Consider the following 12,288-nt stretch of genomic DNA (forward strand, 5'->3'; position numbering starts at 1 on the left):
GAATAAAGTGATACCACTGCTGCTTTCATTTTATTTTCCAATGATACGGAAATATAAAAAAGAGGAATGATTAGGACTTTTTTTTCTTTCTTCAGGAGTTCATTTGTTCATGTACATAAAATAAAGTGCCTTTTTTTTTCTTTTTTTTTTCTTATTTGCCAAAAGCAAAAGGCTTCACTAACAGGATGAAAATTAGGAGATGTCCCGTGGGGTCTTTTTTTTTCCCCTGTTCCTGGAGGAATGTGAAAGAGTGGATAAAGGGCCAGTTCAGTGTTAATTTTCTGGTCAATTTTGTTTTTCTTGATTTATCTTCTCAGGTTATTTCTGATGTTTTCTCGTCAGGTTCTCAACCCCTGAAAGACAGAAATGAACGAGACAGAAAAAAGAAAAAGGATGTAAATTTAAGCTGGCTGTTTGCGTCCGCGTGTAAGTTGGACAGTCGGAAATTTTTATCAATTTGTGAAATCAAAAATAAAATAAAATGTTGTTGTAAGTCTGAAATTCTTGAAACCAAAGGAAATCTATAAAGAAAGTCATGATTGAAAAGGTGTTATTCACCATTTCCCAGATGGGAACGCTCACATCTGGATGCTTCTCCTCCGCCTGCCGAAAGCCTTGGCGCCGACATTGGTGGGGACGAAGTTGCTGTTACCCATTCCCCCCGACCGGCTGAGGAAGTCTGCCAGACGGTGAGTCACACAGGTTGCCGTGTTGCAGCCTCGCTTCTGTGCTGTAACGCTGCTTCAGGAGAACAGAAAGGGGCTTAACGAAAAGATTGGGCCACTGCCATCCATACAATAATGTAAGACACAGCTATACACATTAACGCTAACATCAAAGAACTGAAAGTACATCAAGTTTGGATTTACAGCTTAAAAACAGAATGCATCTGAGTGTTTGTCTTACCTTTGGACTCGGTGACAGCTTCAGACAAAATTTTAAAGGCTCTAAAACTCTTATTTAGGCCCATCATTTAAAATGGCCATTGACTGTCTGCATGGGTGGCTACATGTCTGTTTTAGAGTCCTTAAGAATGAAAATGACCTAAGCCTTCCTGGTAGAAAAATACGTTTATTGAACAACAAACATGGTGTCGCATGAGTGGATCATTTATTAACGTTTAGATTAAGTGATCGCTCTCAACTCTTGAGTTTCAGGGGCTTTGAAATGCCATCAAATTACTCCACATACAGTACACAGAGATGGATGTATGAATTGGCTCCTGAATTACACTTGTGAAAATCGTCTGAGATTACAGGGACAAATCATTCTCTGCCAAAAGAAATATGGGGGGGAGAAAAAGAACTGAAAAACTGCAGTTCAAAGTCATAATCTTCATGTCAATCAAGCAGGTAATATCAGCATGCACGTCCCATTCCAGAAAGAAACTGGGATGAGGAGAGGAAGATGACAGAAGAGAAGGACGGGGGAAAGAATGACAAAGGAAGAGGAGATGCGGGAAAAGTAAAAGCAGGTTTAATGGATGAGGAGGAAGGGGTTTAGATGCTTTCAAACGTCTCGCCGTAGCTTGCATAGCTGTCGCTCTCAGGCGCACTGCGCTTCTTGCCGGGCGTTCCTGCTCCCACGTTCGTGCGAGGGAAAGTCTGCAACTTGTGCAGCTCCTGAGACAGTTTACCCAACACACAGGTGCTGAGGTTGGAGCAGCGCTTGGTTAAGGGCCTGTCCATGCTGTCGAGGAGGGGACACACAAAACACATGCATAGAACAGGCTCATAGATACGGGGAAAACATGCGCTCTGTATCTCTTAAGCTTTTTTTTCTCTCTTTCCATTCACGCATCATTTCACTCACATGCATTTCTTTCTCATGCCATTGCAGGTATAAACAAAGTAAAAACATCCCAGGTCCTTACAGCATCATGCCACTCCCCCTGCCCTTCCCAACATTCAAAAACTTGTCATCCATCCCCTCATGCATCAGAACCTCCACCCCCACCCCAGTCAGCCTTTTACCCATAGAACAAACAGAAACCAGTTGCTTCCCACTGTCATGCAGCTCCACTTAATTGACATCATGCACACTTATTTGTTTTGTTAAGCATACAATGTTCACATGCCCGGCAGGCTGGTTCAAAATAGTAGTCTATCCACGCAAGTCAAAATCAAATGCATCCATGCGGGGGCAGGCTCATGACAGAGAATCGGGTTTTGTTTTTTGGGCTTTTTTTGGAGTCACATGTTAAAACTAAGATGTTATTCTTTGATCTGCCGAGAAGTACATACCTCCTGGCCTGACTGAACCCAAGTGGGGAACTAAAGAAATGTATTTCCAGCACATTAAAGTAAAAACAGGATTTGTTTCCCAATAACATCCCTAAAAAATAGCTTTTTTTAATTTTACCTTTTTATTTAGTCCAAAACCAGTTTCACTTTCCAGTTTCTCATTAGTCAAATCCTTGGCTGGTGGTTTCTGTGCAGGGTGGAAATGTTAAACTAATTTTCAAAGGTTAAACTAAATAAGATTCATCTGTACCTGTTTCCCTCAGTTGCCTGCTGCTCCAGCTCCTCCGCCGTCATCTGCACAAACTCCTTCACAATGGCGTTGAGTAACCTTCGCGCTTCGTAGTCCGTGAGCGTGACTCGGTCTGACATGGACTCTAAACCCGGTCTGTGGTTAGAAGTGGAGTGGGGGGGAATTTAGGGGTCAGAGTGGTTGAGGGGAGGGAAACGGCAATGAGATCAGCATTAATGGAAATGCTCCGCTAGGGTTACACCTGCAGTGAAAAAGGAGGGGTGGTGGGTTGAGTGGGGATGTTGGGGTGGGGTAAGGGACTGGTGGGGACTGGGGGGGTAACAGAGACGTCACCACCTCCGTGAGGAATGACGTCTGAGTCGGAGGGCCCCTGGCCAAAGCTGGGGGAAACAATCTGCAGAAAGTGCCCCTTGTGAGAAAGAAGCTGATGTATAACCAGCTTTAGAGTTATTACAAAATCAATAGCTTCATTGGAAAGGGGGGGCAGGAGGGGGAACTTGAGTGGGGACTCAAATTAATATATATATCTCTCTCTATATATATAGAAAGATATATGCATATATAGAGATAAAAACTGAATTACATTTGTTGTGTTTCCTGTGCTTTTAATTTAAGTACAACTTTATCCACTTATATTGGAAGTATTACAAGCAATACATATATTTAAATAATATATGTATTTCATTTAAAGCTACCATAGATTAAGACTAAACAGAACAACTACAATGTTCTTTTCTGCATACACACATTTATTTAACCTATGTTGTTACTATGGCGTTACTATACAACTTTCACATCTTACTCTATTTCTCCTGTTTAATAAAAAACATTTTATGTTTAAGTAAAAAAAAAAAAAATTTAACCTGCAGAGTCCAAGTTCCAACATACTGTTTTTGCATAAACCCTGCCCATCTTTTCTACTGGTTGTTTGCGGTAAGTCTGTTGAGCTGCAGAGAAAAAGCAACTTAACAGTGAGAAGTGTAAAAGGCAATTTCCGTGTGTCTCACCTGGCAGGCGCGGCTTGTGAGCAGTACATCTGGCAAATGACCAGGGCGTACGCAACGAGGAAAGCAGAGATCTTCAACATAACCATGGTCCCCTACACGGCAAGAAAAAACAAAACAAAACTCCACATCAGCTTCTTGTGCTTCCATTCACACTCACACACCACTGATACAAGAGCTCAAATCTCCTAAAAGTATAGCTACAAACCAGCATGCAACTAGAAACTGCCCTTGTCTAGTCTTCTTGTGTTGTCAGGAAGAAGGTGCAAAAAGTGTCATTCCCTGTGAGGCGAGCTTTAGTTCGCCTTACATCTGAGCTTACTGCTCTCAGCTCTTGTCCCCTGCTGAACAATGCTCCCCTGGCTCACACGCGCCTCCAAAACGGACCGTTCCTCCAGAATATCCAGCTGAGAGCAAAGAACAGGTAGTTCTCTCATGTCGTATGCTGCTGCTCCTGGTGTGTGTCATGCCTGTGTGGAGTGTATGCATGTGTGTGTGTGTGTGTGTGTGTGTGTGTGTGTGTGTGTGTGTGTGTGTGTGTGTGTGTGTGTGTGTGTGTGTGTAATGGTAGGAAGGGGTCCTACATTGTGCGATGTATGTGTCACTTGCTAATGCTGGAGGAGGAGAAGTGAAGGGGGGGGACTCCATGCTTGCCAGCTCCCTTGGGGACCAGTGCATTAGTGTAATGAGCTGCCAGCTCTCTCTCACTCACACACACACACACACACACACACACACACACACACACACACACACACACACACACACACACACACACACACACACACACACACACACACTACCTTAAAACAACACACACTCACTCAACCCTGATTTCTCCTGCCCATTTTCCTCTGTCACTTGCTCTTCTTTACTTAAGCTTCTTCTCATTTTCGAGTGCCTGCCTTCTCATTCACGCTTTCCTTCTGTTGAAGCAGCGCACTGGACCTTCACAAAATGAGCAGGGGTAACCCGGTGGCCACACTCCATGCCCATAACCACCACTGTCACATCACCGTCTTACATAATGACTCTGGCTGCACATTGCATCTGACCCACACACACACACACACACACACACACACACACACATGCCACCACCCTATAAGTAACAATTTCAGTCTAGTTGTAAAACTTCTAACACAACATCAAAAGTTGTCACTTACCTTCAGCGATAATCACCCAGCAAAATAAAAAATAAATATATATCTCTATGAAGCTCTATGCAAACCACAATAAAGTTGACTTTCTCTCAACTTAGTGAACAACTCTTGATTCTGTTGCGTGCAGTGCCAACGCACCAGCCTATATACCCCACCACTTGGATTTGTGCATTGACTGTGTAGGTGTTTAATTATCTGATGCCAGCCAATCGCATTGCTCTGATGCTAAAGCGAGCCAATGGGATTCCTCCTCTCAGTCCTGGCTCACTAATAAGAGATATGGCTTTGCGTTTACGTCATTCCTCAGTCACTAAGTGCTCCATTCACAAAATCCACCAGTCATTTGGACCATTTGCTATCCCCAATTTGCATTGATGTCATTAATTAAATAGGAGGCAAAGCAAACTGGTGTCCGTGGAGAAGCAACACCAGCAATAAATATTTTAAGAACTTTCAAAAAAATGTTACAATTCATGCTATATCCCAAATGCCAAATCAATAAGCCCCCCCACATTCCCCCACAACTCCACCCAACCGTGTAAGCACTTGCAGGCGGGGCCATCTGCTGGGGATGGATGTATACTACAGTGATGCACTCTTAGGTTCTTCATTCATAATGCTGCTCAGATAACACCAGCTTCAGCACTACACCCAGCCCAGTGTAGACTATCTACAGTCAGCTTATGTAATCGAATCATCTTCTTATTGATTTGATTTGAGGCCATATCATCTGCTTCGCTAGAACTTATAGAGTCATGGCACTTTGCATATCAAAGTTTCTGTTTAAGTACTTTCAGTCTACAAAGCAACTGTGCAATTGTTATCTTATCCAATTCAATCTGTTATCAGTATGATTCACTTTAAACATGGTCCCACTCTCACAAAAGCTTCTGCTTGTGCTCTGTTTGCAGTACAACTCGAGCTAAGTATGACAACTTCCCTTCCCACAACAGTGAAACATCAAAGTGTATTGAGTTAATAAAAGTGATACCACAGTCACTTAATGATCGCTGCTGCCCGGGCCTCCTCCCACACACTGAGCAAACGAGTTGTCCTCTGTAAAGACCAAATCGATGACAGACTCCGACAAGAGCCGTTTCTCAAAAGCAATTACACAACTGTTTGCCGTGGACCATCCTCTCTATTCCCTTCCTTTTCATTAGTGCACAGGCTGTGTGTTTTTGTGTGTTGTGTTCACTCCTATTTTACTGCGCATACCAAAACCTTTTTTATTTATGTGTCTGTTTGAAATGAATGCATATCTGTCTGTGTGCACTCACAAGCACTGCATAGTGGACAAAATGAATGGGCGTCCAGTAGGGGTGTGTGTGTGTGTGTGTAAGATTATCTGTCGGACTAAAAGAAGGGGAGGGTTTGCCTCTCCATGTCTGCGTCATAGAGGAACCCCATTAGGCAGGATGAGCCTTTTAGTGCTATTGAGCCACAAGACTCAGCCATGTCAGACGTTAAATCAGAGCTGAATAGACAGCTGCCTGGTCTCAAGCCACATCCGTGCACCTGCATTGCTACCTGCATAACTCATGCGGTGATGGAAGAATACTGGGAGTCAGCAGGCACTCTCAGATCAGCGTCACTTATTTTACCTTCCTTTGAGTGTTTATTTCTGATGTACACTGGGTCACGGAAAAGTTTAAATGAGTTCCTATTGAGGTGAGTAAAAACAAAATCTTTAACCATCCCTTAGTAAGACTGCTTCTGACCCCACCACCACCCCCACCCCGAGCTATACACATATTTCAACTGCTGCTTTTAAAGGGAGCCACGTAAAATGGAGCATTATAACATTCATGGAGCTAGAATTTGTTGCAAGATAAATGAATTTTCCCACTTCCCCACTCGAGTGCACAGACATTAAAAGAAAGCTCCAAATGGACTCAGGGAGGACGAGAAAAAGGATTGTCTGAGGTGTCCACAGGTGTGGGACAGAACGGGTCTACAAGGGAGTATAATCACAGCCTTACTTTAGTTATTTAATGCTTTTGGATAACTGAGGAGCTTAAATATGTCAATAAACATATGAGTGTGTGAAAGTGTGCATAGAAAACACACACACACACACACAAACAGAGAGAGAAAACAAATGATTAGGAAAAAATCTGTTTATTAAGATGAGTATTTGTCCACTGTAAGCACTTGTGTGTTTGTACGTCTCTCTGCCCTTTAAAAATGGACTCGACAAAGAGAGCATGGAGCAGCTGTGTCATGGTTAAAAATAAAGGTTTTTATAGGTGCCCTTTTTTAGTTTTCACCTGACATCATATGGTTTTAACACTCAGTGGCCAAGTACATCTGTTTAACTGCTACTGACTGTCTTTATTCAAGTAGACATGGTCAAGATTGCCTGATGTTCAAATTGTGCTTGGAATGGAAATAAATGTAAAGTACTTTGAATGTGTGATGGTTGCTTGAGGAACCAAATGCAGACTGCAGCAGACGAAGGTGAAGCTGAGTGTTTATTGCTGAGCTTATGAAAGCATTTAAGTCCAAAAACAGAAAGAAATAACTGGAAAACATTAGTGAGAGCACAACTACATGGGGCAACTAGACAAAGGACAGGAGGAGACTTAGACACAAGAGGTAATAAGGGAAGAGGAGATAAAGATACTATCAAAATAAAACAGGAAGTAATTACACATAGATACAAGGCTTATATACAACTTTGAGGAAAAAAACAAGACATGGGGGGATTCTAGGTTCAAACTTTTAGAGGGGCTCATTTTCACTTTTTCAAACCTCATTTCACTTTACAGTGTTGCCTTCAAAAGAAACTTAATTAGTCGGATGACCTATTGCAGTGTCTAAGAATAATTCAGGATGAATAATCACAGATTTCAATATGATGAACTAGTTTTAAAGTGGACGCTTAAGTTATCAATGATCAAAAGCTCAGTCATGCTGACCACAACTTTCTTAAGTAAGTTAACCAATGATTTGCAGCAAAGCAGATAAGAGGAGAAACATGCACAGTGTTGTTTCAGTGTCTTAACGACCCAGAGGCCATTCACACAGACATCAAGTGCTTAAAGTAGCATTATTCAGTACAGAAACTATAAAATCACCATGCTACTTCATGCACCTTGACAAGAAGCAAACTGGAAATAAAGCTGCTTTCAAATTAAGGTTTTTTGAATTCATACAAAACCCTCTGATTAATGTACAAAGTCAGCACAGAGCATCATGTACCCCAGCTCCAAGAGTAGATAGTGTGATAGTGATAGATACCGTACAATATAAAGCGCCTTGAGGTGACTGTTGTTGTGATTTGGCGCTATATAAATAAAATTCATTTGAAATTAATTGAATTGAATTAGATAGATTTTCTGTCACATGAATGTAGTGGCAAGCATGTTGAAGCCATGCTTAGTGATATGAATCCTGTAAAATACCACTATTCATATGAATGGATATGTTCTAGAATGCCCAAGTTTGCTACTGTAAAGCACACAAAACATGTAAAATTGCTCTTCTACAACCTCTCTGTCCTCCTTCTCTCCCTCCAGGCTTTTCATTTCTTCTTTGCACTGACAGTCACACACAAATATATTGTATTCAACTAGAAAATAACAAAAAGATAATCATATAATAATTATTATGAGAGCAGGTTAAGAGTTTCACATTTCATAACATTATAACACACTGCTTAGTTATGTGAAATCAATGAATGTGGAAATAAAAACAGAAGCTACGTCGACTTTATAATTTTTTATTGACTTTTTGCTCCTTGGTCTCTCCCTTTCTCTCCCTCTCGCTCCTCCTCTCTCAGTGTTTGTGCTGTCACCCAAAAATGAAACGTAACAGTGAAAGAGAATTTACAACTCAATAAAAGGCATAAACGGATCCATATCAATTTACTGCAATATACAGCTGCTGGCCATTGACATGTACTGCCTACTGACTTACTTTCGCCTGGAACTGGAGTTGTACTGTAAACATACAATGAATCCTAATTTGCCCAGAATAGGAATAGAAATCGTAACCAAACTAAAATGATAAAATCAGTTGGCTGATTGGCTGATCACAAGCAACATAACACTAGACTAATAGCTCTAACAGCTACAATGAGCTAATTAGGTCTGGTGATCTAGCTTACTTTAACTTTTTTATGCTCTTTAGGGAACAAATAAAAATAAGGAGACACTTTGTAAGTCACAGCAGCTTCCCTGTATGATCAGAACAGTTTACATTTCAGGTAAAGTGTGTTTTAAATCTGCACTACTCATTTGTGTCATGAAATTACCTCTTCATCTTTCTGCCACAGCAATGCAAACCTGATATATTAATGATGAGCCACTCTGTTGATGCAGTGCCTCTATTTGGGTGCACTGTAACATCATGACATCAAGAACAGTGGGGATTAAAACCTTTTTCATTATAACCTGTAACATCTTCAATAGACAAGTTGGGAAAATACAGTGTTTGAAGACAATGTGAAAAAAACAGGGAGGTTATGGGTTACCCTGAAATCTAGGGGCGCTTGAACACCCTTGAACACCCTTGAATACCCTTTAAAATTTCTACAGTAAACTTAGGTGTGAATGAAACTATACCAAATAACCCTGAAGCAGAATACTAATGGAAATAATCATTTAGGAAAAACAAATAAATGAGACTCAAAATTGTAAAAAGCTACTAATCAAACCAAATGGGCATTAAACAATAAGCAAGAATTCAACAGTTCACAGCTGAAAACCCTGGCTCCAAACCCCAGGACCACAACAGGTCTCTGGGCAAAAATGCCTTGTTAATGTCAGAGGTCGGAGGACCAGATTGCTTTAAGCTGTTAAGAGGGGAATGTTAACTCAAACAACTACTCATTACAACCAAGGCATGCAGAAGGACTTGAAGGCACAACACAAACCTCATGGCAGATGGGCTACAAGACTGCACCAGCTGCCACCCGGTCAGCAGGACAGTTTAAACAGACTCACCAAAATGAAACAAATGAGAATTGGAAAAGACACGGGCTGGTCTGCAGCAATATTTGAATGGTAGGGACAGAATTTGGTATAAACAACATGACAGCTTGGATTGATCCAGCTAAATATCAACGGTTCAGGTTGGTGGTCAAAAAATGGCACGTGATAAAGCTCAGATCATGTCAAACTGGTTTCTTGGACATGATACTGAGCTCACCGTACTCAAATAGCCTTCGGGTCCAGCAGTTCTCAATCCCCCGGAGCACCTTTGAGAGGTGGTGGAAGGAGAGTCACATCATGGATGTGCAGCAAACAAATCTGCAGCAATTGTGCGATGCCATTATATTAATACAAACCAAAATCTCAGATAAATGTTTTATAATCGATGACAGGCAAAGATTCAACTTGTCAACTTGTCCCACAAAGAATTAAAGCACTTCTGAAAACAAAAGGGAATTCAACCCAATACTAACAAGGTGTACCTAATAAAGTGAGCAGTGAGTGAATGTCACGTGAGCAAATACAGACAGACTCACAAACACACACACGTCTTTGGAGGCCAAACATCCAGTGAATCCTCTGCGTGCACTCGGCATGCTTACGTACACGTGCTCATGTTTTTTAGCATTGGTTTTCCTTCTGGGTCATCTGTATCACACTTCACCCGGGGGAGCTTTCAGCACAGACCACCCTGTCCCTTTAAAGTTTCCCTTCAATTCTTGAAAAACTTTGAAGCACTGAGTCAATACAGTAACCTTTGAAGAACCCTCAGCTTAGATCAACACACTCACCCTAGTGTAAGTTATCACTGGGAACACAACTGCTCCTGAGGTAATGTTAGATGTTGCCAAACGTGCTACATTTACACACAGAGAAATGAATGGTGTCATTGCTGAACATGTGAGGCTCCCCGTAATGTCTCAGTGTAAGTTTGAGTTAGTTAAAAGTGTGATGTAGAGGTGTTCGGTTTGCTGCACACTAATGAATCACAGCATGAATTTAAATACACACAAGAGACACGTGTAGAACTTTCTGCTGGATATATCGTGATTTTGTATCTGACTGGGCAAAGCACCTATTTCCCGTCTACAACTGCCTTCCATGACGGTTGTGTAGAACGTATTTTTTTCAAAAAGGGTGATTTTGTGAATTCACAAATGTCATCTTCCCACTGAAATCTGAAAATGTTGAAATTTCCCAAAATCTGGTGATAAGTGGTTTTGACTGTACTTTACCTGTCAGCAGGTGATGTATAAGTGTCCCTACAGCTGCAGTAGCTAGTCAGTTAAATGAATCATTCTAGTTATAGTTTAAACAGTGCTCTCATCTAACTATATAGTAAGTACTCTTAATGCAGCTCATAGTAAATTGGACAAAAGCCACGAAGCTCATATTTTGGGCTGTGCAAACTAAGCTATTTAACTATGTTTCCTTGGGGTTGATTGTGATTACTTTTTTGCATTTCATAACCTTAATTATAATCACTGAAAATAAACAAGTTTATTGAAACTGAAAACAGAAATTGTTGCCATATTTACAATTTCAAATGGGAAATGCTCTTATTGTGTTGGTCTTTTCTGTTCTTAGATACTCACCTACCAAACAGCCTTAATCATTATAAGTTGAGCTGAGTTGAGTTGAGAAGTACTTTTATTTGTCAGTTGCAGTTCCCCGCAACTGAGATGACAGACCTTGCCGACCGTACATACAATACACAGACATCACATTGGGGAGACGGGTCAGGCTAAGTAGCAAAAAGGAAAAACAATGAAATATGTAACACATAAGGGCAGTTCAGGAGAAAAAAACAAATTTCTGTTCATAATGATCCCCAAAAGGGAGTCAGCATGATGAGAAAACAAAAACTCCATAGCACATAAGAAGCACAGATATCATCACACAGTAAGACTAAAGCATAAAGTCTATGACATCTTTTTTAGTTTTCTGTTTTCTCCACCCATCGTGTTACGTGGAGATGCCACAAATTTCCTGTAACAGAGCCATATTTACACTGTGATGGCTGCAAATCCCTACTTTTTCCCTCCTTTAGACGCAGATTTTTCTTTCAGTCTGTGTACTGTATATGCCTCTCCCAGGACTGTAACACTGTACCTGTACACTAGAGCCATGCACTGAGTTTTCTCCAGTAACCTGCAGGGCTAAAGATGAAGCAAGGTGCTCAAAAGCCTTCTTGAGGATGACTCTAAAACCAAGTCAGTCTCCATAGATCCCACTTTAGAGTAAATATATTGGGATTCTGAAAACATGTAAAAATCCTTCCCAACAGGTTTTTAATGGGACATTATGATATATTAGTTGCTAGTTTTCTCTGTTGCTCAATATAGAAATTTGCCTACTGCCAACCACTAGTATCAGTATAAACTAACTATTTTCAGGCCTTTTCGGGTTTATTTTTAAGCACATAGCTTCCAGTTGAGTTTATTTCCATTACTGCTTGGTGTCCTTATTTTACAACTCTGGATGCCAGCAGGCTGACCCACATTATGCCTCCAAGCTTTGCTCTGGCTCAGAACATAGCTACTACATAAACCAAATAAACATCATTCCGTGGTTTTAAAATGACCAATCAAATAAAGAATGATGTCATGCTCCCGTAATGGAATATCAAGGTGGCCAGCAGTTGCCTCGATACTCCATTATGAGGCTAAACCACAAGACATTGTGTTTGTT

At 41.0% G+C, this 12,288-nt stretch overlaps 1 protein-coding gene across 6 annotated transcripts; it reads right to left on the reverse strand.

Annotated features, from left to right (window-relative positions):
• Positions 1 to 112: 112 nt before the first annotated feature.
• On the reverse strand, positions 113 to 4,801 carry LOC101478155 (calcitonin gene-related peptide 1). Of its 6 annotated transcripts, none has more exons than XM_076886108.1 (5): positions 3,706 to 3,797; positions 3,501 to 3,592; positions 2,494 to 2,628; positions 559 to 738; positions 113 to 353 (listed from the first exon to the last, which is right to left on the reverse strand). In XM_076886108.1, the coding sequence occupies exons 1-4, from the start codon at positions 3,709 to 3,711 to the stop codon at positions 579 to 581; spliced, it is 393 nt and encodes a 130-aa protein (XP_076742223.1). In that variant the 5' UTR covers positions 3,712 to 3,797; the 3' UTR covers positions 113 to 353; positions 559 to 578. The 6 variants fall into 6 exon arrangements, with proteins under 6 accessions (XP_076742223.1, XP_076742222.1, XP_004564545.1 ...); XM_076886107.1 differs by having other exon boundaries at positions 559 to 741; XM_004564488.2 differs by lacking the exons at positions 113 to 353; positions 559 to 738; positions 3,706 to 3,797 and adding exons at positions 1,052 to 1,689; positions 4,664 to 4,801.
• Between the last annotated feature and the right edge of the window lie 7,487 nt (positions 4,802 to 12,288).

Source organism: Maylandia zebra, linkage group LG7 (genome assembly GCF_041146795.1).
Source record: "Maylandia zebra isolate NMK-2024a linkage group LG7, Mzebra_GT3a, whole genome shotgun sequence".
Taxonomy (NCBI): domain Eukaryota; kingdom Metazoa; phylum Chordata; class Actinopteri; order Cichliformes; family Cichlidae; genus Maylandia; species Maylandia zebra.

Coding starts and splice junctions, on each gene's coding strand:
- LOC101478155 (XM_076886105.1), bottom strand. Junction 2,629..3,500: donor TCACAAGCCGCGCCTGCCAG/GTGAGACACACG, acceptor TTCTAACCACAG/ACCGGGTTTAGAGTCCATGT. Junction 1,690..2,493: donor CAGGCAACTGAGGGAAACAG/GTACAGATGAAT, acceptor CCTCCTCGACAG/CATGGACAGGCCCTTAACCA.